The sequence below is a fragment of the Podarcis pityusensis genome (genome assembly GCF_964106645.2).
Source record: "Podarcis pityusensis genome assembly, chromosome: 2".
Lineage (NCBI taxonomy): Eukaryota > Metazoa > Chordata > Lepidosauria > Squamata > Lacertidae > Podarcis > Podarcis pityusensis.
In genome coordinates, this window is record NC_138029.1 from 120,159,887 (window position 1) to 120,176,590 (window position 16,704).

The 16,704-nt window shown below is 48.5% G+C and overlaps 1 protein-coding gene across 4 annotated transcripts; it reads right to left on the reverse strand.

The window, feature by feature from the left end:
- Positions 1–1,144: 1,144 nt before the first annotated feature.
- Positions 1,145–16,664, reverse strand: LOC308469624 (nuclear pore glycoprotein p62-like). 4 transcript variants are annotated; one of them, XM_080992354.1, is made up of 13 exons: positions 16,466–16,664; positions 14,359–14,658; positions 12,696–13,090; positions 12,356–12,460; positions 11,338–11,466; positions 10,943–11,074; positions 9,234–9,336; positions 8,025–8,169; positions 6,732–6,781; positions 5,363–5,497; positions 4,138–4,249; positions 2,573–2,639; positions 1,145–1,339 (listed from the first exon to the last, which is right to left on the reverse strand). In XM_080992354.1, the coding sequence occupies exons 2-13, from the start codon at positions 14,640–14,642 to the stop codon at positions 1,248–1,250; spliced, it is 1,749 nt and encodes a 582-aa protein (XP_080848480.1). In that variant the 5' UTR covers positions 14,643–14,658; positions 16,466–16,664; the 3' UTR covers positions 1,145–1,247. The 4 variants fall into 4 exon arrangements, with proteins under 4 accessions (XP_080848480.1, XP_080848477.1, XP_080848479.1 ...); XM_080992351.1 differs by having other exon boundaries at positions 11,338–11,469; XM_080992353.1 differs by having other exon boundaries at positions 11,338–11,469; positions 16,605–16,628.
- Positions 16,665–16,704: the final 40 nt, after the last annotated feature.

Sequence of the window (16,704 nt, forward strand, 5' to 3'; positions counted from 1 at the left end):
CCCAAGAGGTATCTTTCCAGATGTGTTATTTACACTTCTATGATTCTCCTATGAGGCGAATCATACACTCTGTCCCATTTTTATTTTTGAAGTTGGCAACCCCTATACACGTTCCTGGAGACAGGATCTGACTCTGCACAGATAGGCCTTGCAGATGAAGCACCCTGCAGCCCCCCATCCCATCCCATTGGGGCAATCCCCCATTCCCACAAGCTGTAGCTTTGGCCAGCAGGAATGAGAGTTTCGCATTGGGATGGGGGCAGGGGCGGACTTGCGTTTTGGGGGCCCTGAACTGTTATGGGACCGCCTCTCCCCATAGAAACTGACCTGGACCCTGCCATCCCTGAATCACAAGGAGCCTTTCCTGTGGTGGCTCCCAATTTGCGGAACACTCTCCCCAATGGGGCTTTGCCTCCATTGCATATCTTTCAGCACTAGGCAAAAACGTCCCTCTTCTCCCAGGCCTTTGGACAATTGCTCAGTCTGCAGCCTATTAAAGCAATGATTGTGCGTGTGTCACTTTTATTATCATCTGTTCACAGATTTGCAGAGTGGGAAGGGATAACGCAGGTCATCTAGCATAACCCCTTGCAATACAGGAATCAGTGTTCTATGTTGCAAACGGCCCTGAGCTCTCTTGAAGGTCAATATATTAATTTAATAAAGAGTAATAACAATAATCACCATCATCACCATCCATGCCCACTGGCCTGATGTTTGGGTCCAGCTGGGATAGCTCAGTCTGCAGAGAACGAGACTTAATCTCAGGGCTGTGGGTACCAGCCCCACATTGCTCAGAAGATCCCTGCATTGCAGAGGGTTGGACTAGATGGATCCCGACTCTACCGTTTTGTTAGTGTGGGCCTTGACTTTTCAGATCTGGGTTAGCCAGCCATACTCTAAGGCTCTGGAGCTTAAAATAGCATCCGCTCCGCCTCTTGAAACTGCAGAGTAGAATCCTAGATTTCTAGAGTTGGAAGGGAACCGAGGGTCATCTAGTCCAACCCCCTGCAATGCAGGAACCTTTTGCCCAATGTGGGGCTCGAACCCACCACCATGAGATGAACACAACCAATGCTCAGTACACACCTGGGAGCAGAAGAGCGAGGAAACCCTACACCCAATAACTCCTCTGGCCACACAGTTCTGCACAGAAAAGGCCTTTATTGTCAAACACAAAACTCAACTAGTAACAAAACATTTGGGCATCGTGCGTGTATTCCCCCTGCCCCCCGGCGGTGAGGCAGTCAGTCAAACGTAATCCGGAAGCTGCGCTCCTGTTCCTTGCGGCGGCTTTCGCAAACCTTGGTCACTTCTTCTACTTTCCTTTGCAGCAGGGCTGAAGGCGGAATGACAACAAGGAGAGTGTCAGAGGGCTGAGCATCCCAGCGCGCACCCCTGGAGAGAAACCCCTGGCAGAGCAGACTCTGTCCGCCTGTGGCACAGCAGTCGCTTCCTCCCCCTCCCTGGCTGGAAGCACAATGGGGCTGAGTGGGGTGTGTTTCTAATAGGGCTGCAGCCACCCCCACCAGCTCAGTCTGGACTAGGAATCTCAAGTTGCACCAGGCTGCAGCTCCACGGCAAATTGCATTTTCTCCCACAGGCAAATTCACTGGAATAGGGTGGGCTAGGCTCACTCGTGCAGAGCACCTGCCTTGGGGTTCAGCCCCCAATTGCAGCGTCTCCACGTGGGGCTGGGAGGGACCTCTTCCTGAAATCCTGGAGAACCACTGCTGCCAGTCAGTGTTGACGACACTAAACTAGATGGACCTATACTCCTGGGGCTGTCCTTGTTGTGCTGACCCTCCTTCCTTGCCTTGTGGGAAGGGGGGTATTGGTTTGACTTGCTTTGGTTTGCTTTATGCATTTTGTGTTTTCTTTCTTGTGTTTTTATGCGGTGGCCTGCCCTGTGATCTTTGGATGAAGGGCGGTGTGCAAATTAAGCAAATAAACAACACAACATCCAAGAGAGAGCTCCTAAAACCTGAGCAGGAGATGGATTTTGCAGTCTGGAGACCCACAAAATGGACCCTCCCCCCCCTAAATATGAGGCTGTGATTTTCCCACCAGCGGTCGCCATGTTTGCTGCAGAGGATCTCAACATGTGCCAAGCAGATAGCTCAGTAGGTTCGAGCACAGTGCTAATAACATCAAGGTGGCAGGGGTTGATCCCCATATGGGACAGCTGCCTATTTCCCTGTCTTGCAGGGGGCTCCACTAGATGATCCTCAGGGTCTCTTTGAACTCTATGATTCTAGGACAAGGATTGCTCCTTTCTCACCTTGATGCTTCACTTTAGCCCAATGGTTGCCATTAATTTGATTATGAATTGATTTTAGAATGTATTTCAATTAATAGATTGTGATTTTATGTAAACGGTGTTACTTTTACTGTCGTTAGCCGCTCTGAGCCCGGCTTCGGCTGGGGAGGGTGGGATATAAATTATTATTATTATTATTATTATTATTATTATTATTATTATTCTCTCCCTAGTCAACCTGCCTCAAAGCAGCTCATCTTAAAACTGAAGGAAGGACCCTACGACTCCCTAGAAAGGAAAAGTGCCAAATACCTGAATTCTGATCAATCCACTGGAGGGAGTCCATGTGCGCATTCAGAATCTTGCAGATCTGCTGAAGCTGGAAGAGATTAGAGAATGTCATGAGTAGTTGCCGAACCCGGTCTGGATCTCTCGAAGCCCTTGCAAAGACCACGAGATCAGCACTCACACCGGCAGTCATTTTTCAAGACTGAAGGATGTTAATGTTCTGCAGGAAAAGTTGAGCCAGGAACGGCACCATCGGAAGGGAAACCGAGCGTAACTGCCATGATTTAAAAAGGAGGCCTTTGCCCAGCCCAGGCAGGTAGCAATGTACTCTGGCCCCAAGATGGCAGGTTGGCAGCAGTCCTTTTCCTGCTCTGAGTGGCCCAGCTGTCAGTGGGAGAGCACAGAGCCCTGCCTGGGCCTGCAGAGATGGCTGTGCTGGTCCTGCGAGGCACAAATGTGGGTGGAAGAGGAAGGCAAATTCACACAGATGATGTCTTGGTGTCCAAGTGTACTAACCCGCCCCCCCCCCCCGTCTTGCTGAGGCACATCAAGGCTGGTGGTGCGATCTGCTCAAGGCAGATATGACTCCTTCCTTGAAATCATAGAATTGGGAGGGACCCCGAGGGTCATCTATTCTAACCACCTGGAATGCAGGAATCTGACCTAGAGCATCCGTGACAGATGGGCATCCAACTTGTTTAAAAATCTCCAAGGAAGGAGAGTCCACAACCTCCCAAAAGAATTGTTGCACTGTTGAACAGATCTTAGGTGTGGTCTGAAAATGTGATGCAGCAGCAGCAGCAGCCAAAACAAAACAAAACAAGCTATGGTAATTGTATTCTAGGCTGCATCAACAGAAGTCTGGTGTCCAGATCAAGGGAAGCCATAGTCCCGCTCTATTCTGCCTTGGTCAGACCACACCTGGAATACTGTGTCCAGTTCTGGGCACCACAATTTATGAAGGACATTGACAAGCTGGAAGGTGTGCAGAGGAGGGCAACCAAGATGATTAAGGGTCTGGAAACTAAACCTTATGAGCAACGGTTGAAGGAGCTGGGTATGTCTAGCCTGGAAAAGAGGAGACTGAGAGGAGATAGGAGAGCCATCTTCAAATATCTCAAGGGCTGTCACACGGAAGATGGAGCAATCTTGTTTTCTCCAGTGGGTAAGACCTGAAACAATGGCTTCAAGTTGCAATAGGAGATTCCAATTCAACATCAGGAATAATGTTCTGATTGTGATAGCTGTTTTGACTGTGGGATGGAAGGTGGTGAACTTTCCTTCCTTGGATGCTTCAGTTGAGGTTCTTGCCTTGCAGGGGGCTGGATTAGATCAGGGTCCCTTCCTAGTCTACAATTCTATGAGTCAGGTGAAAGCAAAGCAGGCCAGCCTTGAAGAATGGTGCTTCCTGCTCCTGAAGCCTGGCTGTGCTGAAAAGCATTGCTGAACAAGGCCACAGCGGCAGACAGCTGCCTGGAGGGGGAAGAGCAGGACAGAGCGGTCCTCATAAACCAGGAAGAAGCATCCTTAGAGAGGCTCTTGGCCCTCTCCTCTCCTCCTCCCATGCATCTCGTCCAGTTTGTACTCACCGGGTCACTGGTGTCAGCAGGGCCTCCAGAGGTGTTCAGGTGCTCAATAATATCTTTCAGATCTTGGGCCATGCGCTTCAGCTGGGCATCAATGTTCTCTGCCAGTTTGTACCTGCAGCACAGGAAAACACGTTGTCACAGGTATCAATCTCCCTCCTTCTCTCGCCCCAGGGGGCCTTCCAAGCCAAGGCCAAACACTTGGGGGGGGGGGGGAATCCTAAAGGCTCTTCGGCTGCCATGAGGGACCCTTAAACCTCTCCCATGGAACTGGCAGGCGTGTGCAAAGCTGTGACGATCAAGGGGAGCTGCTGGGTTTCCCAGTGGTCTCTAATCTTCTTTACGGGACCGCCTCTCCTGGTCTGCGCCGCTGAGGACCTTAAGGTCCATGAATAATCACAGTTTAGAGGTCCCGGGCCTTAAGAAAGTTAGATTATCCTCCACCAGGGCCAGGGCCTTCTCAGTGATGGCTCCAACCTGGTGGAATGCTCTGTCCCTTGAGACCAGGGCCCTGCAAGATTTAACTTCCTTCTTCAGCGCCTGTAAGACAGAGCTATTCCGCCTGGCTTTCAACTTGAACTTAGCCTCATATTTTATTCCCCTTCCTTCCCTCCCCCACCCCTTTTTATGAAGATTACCTGTTCTGGGATCCGACAGCTAATTCTCCCCTGGTCTTCTTGCTGGCCCAAATAGAACTAATTTAGCCAGCTAGCCCTGGTGATCATCTAATGCTTATTGGATGGATTTCCCCCTTAAATTGATTTTGAATTCTGAATTGATTGTTCTTCACGTTTTATACTGTATTTTATGCTGTTCTTTGTTGCACCAATTAAGAGTTTTAAATTTGTTGTTAGCCACCCTGAGCCCAGTTTTTTAACTGGGAAGGGCAGGGTATAAATAAAAAATTATTATTATTATTATTACTACTTTCAATTAGACCTGTGAATGTTAGGGACTGAGCAGAAGCACCCTTAGGAGACAGCTTGGTCTTCTGGCTTAAAAGTGGACTCTGCAGGAATTGCGGGACAGCACCCACCTCCCAGGCCGAGTCAACATGCTCAGAATTATCCAGAAAGCAAATTTCCCCCTTTAGAATGGCTCAACATAGGCTGATCTCCACAGCTGACCTCCAAACTTTTGCTTTTTATTTTTAAACTTGTCTACCTGGGGACCACCCACAGCCCACATAACTGGGGCTCCATCACTGCCATCCCTGGCATTGTCTTACGTCTTCTCCCGTTCCTCATCTGCATGTTGTAAGTAGACGGTCCCACTCTGCTCCTTTACGGACTCTTCCAGGGGCATCAGCAAGTCCTCCAGCTCCTTTTGCTGGGACAAAATGAAATCTAGTTCTTGGTCCAACCTATAGAAGGAAAAAAGGGAGGGAGGGAGGCTAGATAAGCAGGCAACATGTGGCAGCATTGTCCAGGAGAGGCACTCAGGTAGAATTCAGGCAGGTTAGCCAAAAATATATTTGCACTTTTGGCTGAAGTCAACCTGAGGACGCCAAAGGGCCTCGTCTTCAGGTACCGGCACACACAGGGAAGAAAATGGTTACTTTGGGTCACCTGGCATAATTGTAATGTGATTTGATAGGTGGGAGAAGGAGGGAGGTCAGGATCTGGCACATGGGCTAGATCCTGCACCCCACCCCTGTACTACAGAAAACGAGGAAGACGCCAACATCTCTATTAGCTGGCGCTGAAAGGTGTGGAGAGGAAGCGCTTCTGAGGAAGGGCTCCCTGCCCAAGACAGCTTCACCATCTAAATCAGCACAGTGGTACCTCAGGTTAAGAACTTAATTCGTTCTGGAGGTCCGTACTTAACCTGAAACTGTTCTTAACCTGAAGCACCACTTTAGCTAATGGGGCCTCCCGCTACCGCCGCTGCGTGATTTCTGTTCTCATCCTGAAGCAAAGTTCTTAACCCAAGGTACTATTTCTGGGTTAGTGGAGTCTGTAACCTGAAGCGTCTGTAACCTGAGGTGCCACTGTATTATAGAATTGCAGAGTTGGAAGGGACCCTGAGGGTCATCCAGACCAACCCCCCGCAATGCAGGAATCTCAACTCAAGCATCCGTGACAGATGGCCATCCACCTCCCAAGGGAGTCGTTCCACTGCTGAACAGCTCTAACTGTCAGAAAGTTCTTCCCGATGTTGAGCTGGAATCTCCTTTCTTGGCACTTGAACCGCCTTCTGCAGCTCCTTCATCGCGAGAAGCGAAGTTACAGGGAACCAGGCAGAGGGCTTTCTCAGTAGTGGCTCCCGTCCTGTGGAACTCCCTTCCACCAGATGTCAAGGAAATAAACAACTACATGACTTTTAGAAGACATCTGAAGGCAGCCCTGTACAGGGAAGTTTTTAACGTGTGTTGGTTTACTGTGGTTTTATAATTATTTATTGGAAGCTGGCCAGAGTGGCTGGGGAAACCCAGTCAGAAGGGTGGGGTATAAATTATGACTGTGGGACTGAGGGGGGCTGTTTCCAAGACCTTTGCCCCTTGCAACGTCCCCTGCCATTCACAAGCATCTCAAGGATTCCTTCACAGTACTCAACCTCCCACCAATAACATGCTATGCAGCCCCTTTTCCCTCTACCTTTTCTGATCCAGTTTCACTTTTTCCACTTCTCGGTGCAGAGATGTGATCTGTAAGGCAGAGACAGGGTTTACAAAGTGGGACGGGAATCTACAAGTGACAATAAAAGCCCCAATCTTTTTCGAGGTACAGTGGGAAATCAGGACTTCGGGAACTCTAGAAAAGAACTGGCTGAAGAACACAATGAGCAAAAAGGAGTTAGTGCAACACGCTTTCTGTGGGGCTTCCTTCACGATGGATACGGAAGCTGCAGTTAGTGAAGGATGCTGCAGCACGATTGCTGACAGGAACGAGGCCTTGGCAGAAAGTAACACCTGGGGTCAGAGGTCTGCTCTGGATGCTGATCTGCTACCAGGCCAAGTTCAGAGTTTATAAACTAACATTAACACTATTAACTAACACTGTTCACTGATAGGAACGCTGAACAACTTAGGACCAGTTTACCTATGAGATCAACTTGCCCTCCATGTGCCCACTCAACTGCTTCCATCGGCAGAACTGGCACCATTATAAGTGCCACAGAACTGTTTTCGGCCCTTGCTAAAAAACAGTTTCACTTAGGCAAGCCCACCGAAGCTTGCAGAATGTTGACAAGTGTTTTGATCTGTTTTCGGTTGACTGCTTATTTTAATGGCTATTTCAATGTTTTAAATACTTGTTTTGACTCAGACATATGCTCTTTATTATGTTTCAATCACTGATGTTCTGTAATGTGTTTTTAATGTTGCCCTGTGATCTTTCGACGAAGGGTGGTATTTAAACTAAAATAAATAAATAATATTAATAATGTTACTGTTCTATTCTTTATTTGTAAACCACTTTGAGTGGTCCCCCCCCCCAAATTGAGCAGTGTATCATTTTTTATAAAATACATAAATATACAGAAGCTGCTTTTTTTTTTTTTTTTTTTTGCTATACAGTGGTACCTTGGTTCTCAAACTTAATCTGTTCGACACCCAAAAGCGTTCGAAAACCAAGGCATGGCTTCCAATTGGCTGCAGGAGCTTCCTGCCCTCGACTGAAAGCAGTGTTGGATGTTTGGCTTCCGAAAAATGTTCACAAACCGGAACACTCACTTCTGGGTTTGCAGCATTCAGGAGCCAATTTGTTCAGGAACCAAGCTGTTCAAGAACCAAGGTACCACTGTACTGTTAAGGTTAAAATTGTGTAGAAAGAGGACGGTTAGTTACAGCCAGCCCCTGCATGGGCACAGGAGGCAATACCTTAGCTCCCCCTCTGACCTAGGCAGCACAGCTCCCTAAAAAGAATCTTGCCGGCAGAATGGGTCCCTACCTTCTCCCCGTTTTCGATCAGTTTCCTGTCCCAGGCGTTGACTTGGGTGGCCTGCTGGAGGAAGTGCTTCTCCTGGTCCTCCAGCTCCAAGCTCCACTTGTTAACCAGGCTCTCCAGCTGGGCGTAGGTCATCGATGGGGGAGCCCTGCAAAGACAGGAGGAGTGTGCTGGGTGGCGAAAGAGCTGAGCCAGCCCACAGCTCCACCCCCACGCGGTCTTTGGGTGGGTGTTTGATTTTCGTTGTTGTGTATACTGTGTATATACGGACAATGACAATAAATTTATCTTATCTTATCTTATCTTATCTTATCTCAAGGAGGGAGACCTGCATCCAGCAAACTGCTATTCCTTGCCTCCGTGGGGGGACTCCATTCTACACCCCCCAAACTCATGGCTTGCCTAGCATATGGCAATCATCATCAGCAGCAGCAGCAGCAACAACATTTATACTCTACACATCTGTCTGGGTTTCCCCAGCCACTCCGGGCAGCTTCAAGTATGTATAAAAGCTTAATAAAACATCAAACGTTATAAATTTCCTGATTATAAACTTATTAAAATTACAAACATTATAAACTTCCTTTCAATGCCTTCTAAAAGTTGTGTAGTTCTTCCCAACTCTGAGTTAAAGATAAAAGTCCCTACCAGAGAAGAATGACAAATCAAGCTGATGGACTATGCTGAGATGGCAAAGCTGACTAGAAAACTCAGAAACCAGAAGCACAAAAACTTTATAAAAGAAAGGGATTTTTTTTATAAGCTATTTAGGAGACCACTGTAAGCAGATGGAAACAAGAGCAAGATTTTGATTCATTTGTAGTGTAAAAATACTATGGATAATATAGTCTGATATAATAATTGGAGTACTTATGAATATGCAGGTGCAGGTTCTTAAAATGAGACTCCATGGAGGGAAGTCCCGAGATTCAGAGACTCTATACAGATATATCTTTGCCAGTTTGTGTTTATTTGTGCTTTGTATTTGTAAAATCAATAAAAATGTTGTGAGCTTTTTTTAAAAAGTTGTGTAGTTCTTTATCTCCTTGACATCTGAAGGGTGTTCCACAGGGAGGGTGCCACTACCGAAAAGGCCCTCTGCTTGGTTCCCTGTAACCTCATTTCTCGCAGGGAGGGGACCGCTAGAAGGCCCTTGGAGCTGGACCTCAGTGCCCAGGATGAATGATGGGGTGGAACACGCAGGGAACTTACGTGACTGTTGTGGTGCCCGCAGTGGACGTGGAGGCCACTGTAGCAGTGGTGGATAGAGGCTTCAGGTTCAGCATGAATCCCGTACTTGGGGTGGAGGCGATACCTGCAGAGAAAACAAATGTTGGGTCAAACCACATCAGAAAGTCAACAGGGATGCAGGGCAACAGAGTCCCTGCTTGGAGCTGGTCCCAGGATGGGAGACTCCTGGGCCTGACCTCAGCTGCGATGGAAGAGCCAGGGATGGGAAGAGGAGGCTGCCAAGGCTGCCTGCCCAGGATGCTCCGTGGCCAAGTGAAAAACCACAACCTCTCCTATAGCTGATCTCAATAGTGCCCACTTGTCACTGAATGCAACCAACAGAGCTCGGGACCCCTCTTGCATTATCAATAAAGACAAACAAATATATAAACAAAGGACCTTCCCATGTGATATAGACACAACCCCCTACACTAACAGTAGGCAATAGATCCCTGCTCTCCCTCTCAATCTGCCTCTTTCCCCCCAACCGAATGATGTCTATGACAAGTGTCTCTCACTAACTGTTAAAAAGACTCTATAAACTGATGATAGATGTACCTTTCCCTGTTCATCTGTTTGTTTCGCAACACACACACAAAATAGTTAATAACAACTAATTAAAAGAAAAATATCCACTCCACCTCGCTAGCAATCATTTTCGCGATGCCAAGAGAGGAGGTATCAGCAGATGAAGGAGCATTTCTGACATGGAGAATTTGGGGCTGGGGTGAAAATACCACCCACTTGCCCTGCTCAGGAATCCCTTTTCTTCAGTCTCCAGCTTTGGCAGCAGGAGGAAGAAGAGCGATTGACCCTCCAGTTCATGTGCAGACAGTGCTGTGTTACTCAATGCTGCATGAACTCCAGAACCATCAGTGGCCCAGGCAGGACCTAGTACAAAAAGATGCGAGCCAGACAGACTTCTAGAGTCTGCTTTGTGGACAATCCATCACACACAGTTCTACTTCAACTACAGCATCCTCCCTAGTTTCCTGGTACTGCTGGCTTTGACCTGCAAAGCCCTAAATGGTATAGAACCAGTATATCTGAAGTTGCCAGCTCTGTCTCCAACGTAATCTTGCCTACCCGCAGCTTTCAACCTTGGTGGCTCTGCTATACACAACACCCCCTTCCAGGAGCATGGCTAACTGGGATGTGGGGCAGGGTCCTTCCTAATGTGGCACCTTGGAACCATGCAACTCCTTGCCTTGAAAGATTCCATCGGCTCCTTCTTCCAAGCTTCAGGAAAGACTTTTTCATTTCACCAAGTTTCTAGCGTGGGTTAAAATACGTTTGTTTTTTTAAATCCCTGTTTCGATGCTGAATTGCTGTTCCGTAAAGCTGATCATAGCAATGTAAACAGCTTTATGTGCTTCACGAATTGTGAAAGCTGCAGAGCCCTTCAAATAATATAACGACAGCAAGCAAGAACTCCACGGTGCCTGCAACATTCTACCTGATAGCTCAGTCGGTAGAGCAGGAGACTCTTGATCTCAGGGCCATGGGTTTGAGCCTCACGTTGGGCAAAAGATTCCTGAATTGCAGGGGTTGGACCAGATGACCCGCATTGTCCCTCCCAACTCTATGATTCTATGATATTCTAACCGAAGAGCAAAAGTCAGCGGCTGTTTTGTGTATCCTTACCTTCCCTCCCTCCCTCCCTCCCTCCTATTTTCTCTTTTGAGCCTTACTGGTTGCTGCGGGGGCTCCTCCCACTGCAGTCGCCGTGGCCGTGGCCGTGGGTGCTGTTGCTGTCGTCCCAGGGGCTTTTGCGCCAAACCCTAAAGTCCCAGCAGGCGCTGTCCCCGTTGAGGTGACACCAACTACAGAAGGAAGAAAACAAGAGCTCCTGAGTGCGGCTTGGCAAGGCTGCCTCCTGCTCAAAAGAACAGCCCCGGCAGTTAAGTGGTTTGGTGCAACAGACCTTTAGGCAAAACCTGGTGAAGTACAAAATATCCTGGAGTGAGGGGGAGAGAGAAGTGGTCCGTTTTGCACCGTCAGCAGGCAGTGGGCAGAGCCAAGGCTGCCCAAGCCCCACTCTTTCCACTTCCCCATCAAGAAGGGAGGCAGGGCCCCAGTCACTTACGTGAGAGGCCAGTAGCAGACGAGGCTGGTGCGGAAGAGCTTGCAATGGATGCAAACAACGTCGGCCCGGACATCCCGAGGATGGAGTTCACAGCTGTGGTAGAAGGCGCCGTGGAAGTTGCCGCTGTACCTGCTTCGGGGAAGAGACGCATTCTGGGGTTCAGTTACAACCAGGAGGAGGAGAACACACTTTCCTCATGGAAGATACTTAGCTGGTAAGAGCATGAGACTCTTAATCTCAGGGTTGTGGGTTCAAGCCCCACGTTGGGCAAAAGATCCCTGCATTGCAAGGGGCTGGACTTGATGACCCTCATGGTCGCTTTCAGCTCTGAAGTTCTATGATTCTATGCACCCGTCCACAAGGCCAAGGAAGACACAGAGTCGGCCTGGTGGCGGAGCAGTTTTCCAAGAAGTCGAAGGCAACTGGAAGTTCTCACAGCCCCTGCCCCCCTGTTATGGCCAAGTAGGGGAAGCAGCTGCCGCCACCACTGCTGCTATGCCAGTCCCTGTGTGCTAGGTGCTGTACAAAGAGGAGAACCATCTACTCCCAGACACACTATGCAAAGGCACAAGGCTATGGCAAAACTTGGTGAAGGAGCTGTGGCGATGCGGGAGGAGAAGTTAAACAGCAACTGAAGAAAAAGAATGGGCGGTGGTTGTTCAGGGAAGCGGCAGTGGTGAGATGACAGCAGCAGCAGCAGCTTGGCAGGCAGAGCGTGTCCAAGAGCAGAAGCAGAACACGGGGAGGAAAAGAACCAAAAGGCGGCTGTGGCAGATCAGCTTGGCCGGAGTGTGTGTGTGTATAAGCACAAAAGGGAACAGGCAGGATTCGGAGGGGAAGGTCTGGAGCTTGAAACAGAGAGTGAGGAGAAAGGCCCAACTGTGCCAAGGTATTTCAGAGTTAATTTAGAAGGCCAGCAAAGCAAGGAGGGACACCAGCACAACTGATCTGCCCTATCTCACTTCACTTTTTAGCAAGAACGGCCCAATTTCCCCCTTCCCGAGGCACAATCGCCTACCTCCAAGTTTCGCTCCAAAGGACAAGGCTGGCCCCTGACCGAGTGTTCCTGTGGAGGCAGAGGTGGCAGGTGTTGACGTCAGCAGCCCAAAGCCTGAAACTGGAGCTGGAACAGAGAATGGTTAAGAGAAGCAGTTATCACCTTAAATTCCTTCTCCAGTCTGTGCTTGAGTAGAATGGCATCTTTGGGGCAACGTGAGACACAGCTGCATTATGACTCAGCCCTTCACCTATATACAATTACCTAACTTTGCATATGGAGGGCAAGCTTGCAAGGCAACTTGTCTACAAAGAAACTCTGCCTTGCCAGAAGTGCTTTTGCACAGGGCTTGGCGTCTCACCTGTTGTCTGCGCCCCAAGGCCAAACGCCACAGCTGGCTGCGCCGTGGATACTGTGGTTGTAGTAGGGCCGGCCGCGGATGCAGGAACTCCGAACGCCAAGCCAGTGGAGGCGGGTGCTGCTTGCTGCGTCGTATTCCCTATGGAGCCAAGGCTGAAGCTTGGGGCCGCAGCCTGCGTTGCTCCCACGCCTCCAAAGCTGAAGCCTCCGGTTGTGGCAGGCTGGGTAGCGGTGTTGGAGCCAAACACAAAGCCGGAAGGAGCCACTGGCTGGCTGGCAGGGGCGCTACTGGGTGTGGATGTGCCCAGTCCGCCGCTGCCGAGCCCAAGCGCCCCCGTAATGCCAGCCGATTGTGTTGTGTTGGTGCTGCTCAAGTTCAGCTTGGGGGCATTTCCCCTAAATAAATAAAAAAGAGCAAAAGGGTCCAGGGTGGATTTTTGGCAAATATTCAAAGCATCCCAAGTTCTCTTGTGCCATTTTTTTGCTGATACTTCTGCATCATTTCATTTCTGACTAAAGTCTCAGGGTAGGTTGTTTGCCCATTTACCACAGGATTTTTAACATTCCAGCTGAGCCCAAGGAGACTGGCAACCGGCGTTAGGAATTAGCCAGGCACCAGGTGCATTTTGCGACTGGCGCAGGTCCAATTGAGACCATTTCCATCTGGCTGGCCCCTCCAGTTTTTGGAAGGAAGTAAGCAGAATAACTTATTCATTGCATTTATTTCCCACCTTTTCCTGCAAGGAGTAGAGTCATATCTTGGTTCTCAAATGGAATCCGTTCCAGAAGTCTGTTTGACTTCCGAAAATGTTCAAAAACCAAGACGCAGAAGCAGCGTTGGATGTTCGGGTTCCAAAGAACGTTTGCAAACCAGAACACTCACTCCTGGGTTTGCAGAGTTCAGGAGTCAAAACATTCGAGTCACAAGGCGTTCGACAACCAAGGTATGAATGTACATGGTTCAGCCCCCTCCTCAGTTAATCCCTACAATGACCTGGTGAGGTAGGTTAAGTGGCTGTGAATGACTCCAAGGCTTCCTGTATGAGTGGGGATTTGAACCATGATCTCCCAGGTTCTGGTCCAACTAACCACTACACCACTCTGGTTTCCTGGAGTTCTTCTGCTACGGGGCAGCTCTATAAATTAAGGAGGTCAATAAATATGGGGAAAGCCAAATGTCCCTTAGAGAAGGATCTGACATATTTTCCTGGAAGTTTGCATTTGTTTTATTCTGCATTGTTTTATTTTATGTTAATGTACTGTCAACCGCTTTGAGATTGTTTGCTTTAAAATATAAAGCAGTATAGAAATTAAATTATTATTATTGATAATAATAATAATAATAATTTAATTTCTATACTGCTTTATATAATAATAATAATAATAATAATAATAATAATAATAATAATAAAATCTCCAATGGGAAGGAATGGTGCCTAGACACACCATTGTGGTGGCTGTAACCTAGGTTTAAGGTGACATTGCTGGGAACCACCCTGGGCACCAGCTCCCCCACCTAAGGCTATAGATTGTACAACACAATGGTACCGTGGTTCTCAAATGCCAAAAACCCGGAAGTAAGTGTTCTGGGTTTTCAGAAACCGAACGTCTGATCCTTAGGGCTCAACAAGCCTCCCACCCACATGGGATTGTGCCAACCTTACCCCAGTGTGAACACATTTCCAGCAGCAGCTGGTGCCGACGTGATAGGTGTGCCGAAGCTGAATCCAGAGGTCTGTGCCGATGTCGCTGGGGGAGCGAAAGAGAACAGGCCTGTAGGCTGGGTGCTTGCTGGGTTTTGAGCAGCTGTCCCAAAACTGAAGCCTCCCCCTGTGGTGGCTGAAGAGAAGGAGAACCCCGCGGGGGCTGTGCTGGCTGCGGTTTTCGGAGTCCCGAAGCTGAAGCCTCCCCCAGGAGTGCCAGGTGTGCCAAAGTTGAACTGGCTCATGATGATGGCTGTGCTCCTGTGAGGAAACAGAGAAAAAGAGCTGTCTCGTTGGCTCCAGGGCTGATGCTGATCTGTGGAGGCTGGAGATCTCGGTGGGCGAAGCAACCCAAGAGCACAAGAGGGGTGGGGTGGGGTGTTGAAGCAAAGGCAAACTGTTTCAGAAGCTCTGCAAATGCCACCTTGGTTACAAAGATAACCCCACAGTAAATATGGGGGGGATCTAAATGCCCCTTAGAGAAGGAACTGAAATATTTTCCTCAAAGCTTGTATTTGTTTTATTCTGGATTGTTTTATTTGAGGTTTCAATGTGATGCCAACCACTTTGAGATTTCCCCTTTAAAATATAAAGTGGTCTAGAAATGGATACTACTACTACCACTACTACTACTACTAATACACTCTAGTGGGAGTGGAAAAGGTGCCTAGGCATACTGCTGTGGCAACCATAAACGGTTTAAGGTGCTATTTGGCGATTAGCTTATGCATCTGAACGGCCTTCTCGGTAGCAGAACCCACTCTGTGGAATGCCCTCCCGTCAGATGTCAGACAGATAAACAAATATTTGACTTTTAGAAGGCAGCCCTGAGGAAAGTTTTCAATGGCTGATGTTTTATTGTGTTTTTAATGCTGCGTTGGGATCCAGTCAGATGGGCAGCATATACATAATAAATCACCAACATCATCATATAAGTTTCTAACACTGCCCACCAAAGACCACCAGTGTCGAATCAGTGATTCTTCAACATCAACTTTGTTGGACTGGTCATGTTGTTCGGATGCCTGATTAACGTCTTCCAAAGTGACTACTCTATTCCAAACTTAAAAATGGTAAGATTAATGCTGGTGGTCAACGAAAGAGGTTTAAAGACTCTCTGAAGGCAAATCTAAAAAAAAAGTAGTATAAAGACCGACAACTGGGAAACACTGGCCTGTGAGCGTTCCAATTGGAGAACAGCCTTTACCAAAGGTGTCATGGGCTTTGAAGACGCTGGAACTCAGGACGAAAGGGATAAACATGCTAAGAGGAAGGCACGCTTGGCAAACCCTCACCATGATCAACCCCCATCCAGAAACCAATGTCCCCACTGTGGAAGGACGTGTGGATCCAGAATTGGCCTCCACAGTCAATTATGGACTCACTGCTAAAACCGTGTTTATGGAAGACAAAATAAATCATCATCATCATCATTCCCTGTTTTTAATGTCTGAAGTTTTATTCTGTTTTTAATGTTCTGTTGAAAGCAGCCCAGAGTGACTGGGGAAACCCAGCCAGATGGGCCGGGTAGAAGTACAATGGGTACCTTGGGTTAAGTACTTAATTTGTTCTGGAGGTCCATTCTTAACCTGAAACTGTTCTTAACCTGAGGTACCACTTTAGCTAATGGGGCCTCCTGCTGCCACCATGCGATTTCCGTTCTCATCCTGAAGCAAAGTTCTTAACCCGAGGTACTAGTTCTGGGTTAGCAGAGTCTGTAACCTGAAGCGTCTGTAACCCGAGGTAATAATAGTAATAAATTTTATTTATACCCTGCCCTCCCCAGCTAAGGCCGGGCTCAGGGGGGCTAACAAGCAATAATAAAAACAAGTTGAATGAATACAATTTAAAAACAAGATTAAAATACAACATTAAAACACTGTAAGGTAACACTGTAATAAATTATTATTACTATTATTATTATTAGTATCATCATCATTTCTAACGCTCCCCACCCACTACTTCCAGCCCGTCAAGTTAAGGGCTCCAGCGACCAAAGGGAACCGTCCCCCGTGGGCGCCTCATGCCAGATCTCGCCGCAAGGAGCGGATTGACTTCGACTCCATACCTGAGCGTCTAACCCTGCTCCTCCTCCTCCTCCTCGTGCTGCTGCTCTCAGCGCTAACGGCAGTCTCCTGCGTCCGCGAGAGGGTCTTGCGGGGCCGGGGAAGAGCAACTGTCAATCTCCCCTTCCCTCCTCGCCTCACCTCTCTGGCGGCGTCTCCTCCGCTGCGCGGCAGTTACGCTCCTCGGCCGCGCGTCCCTATGACGCGATACCAGCGCCCGTCCCGCGCGGAGGTTCCGGCG

Coding starts and splice junctions, on each gene's coding strand:
- LOC308469624 (XM_080992351.1), bottom strand. CDS start 14,642: ATGAGCCAGTTCAACTTTGGCACACCTGGCACTCCTGGGGGAGGCTTC. Junction 13,091..14,358: donor GGAAATGTGTTCACACTGGG/GTAAGGTTGGCA, acceptor TTATTTATTTAG/GGGAAATGCCCCCAAGCTGA. Junction 2,640..4,137: donor CTGCTGACACCAGTGACCCG/GTGAGTACAAAC, acceptor AATCTCTTCCAG/CTTCAGCAGATCTGCAAGAT.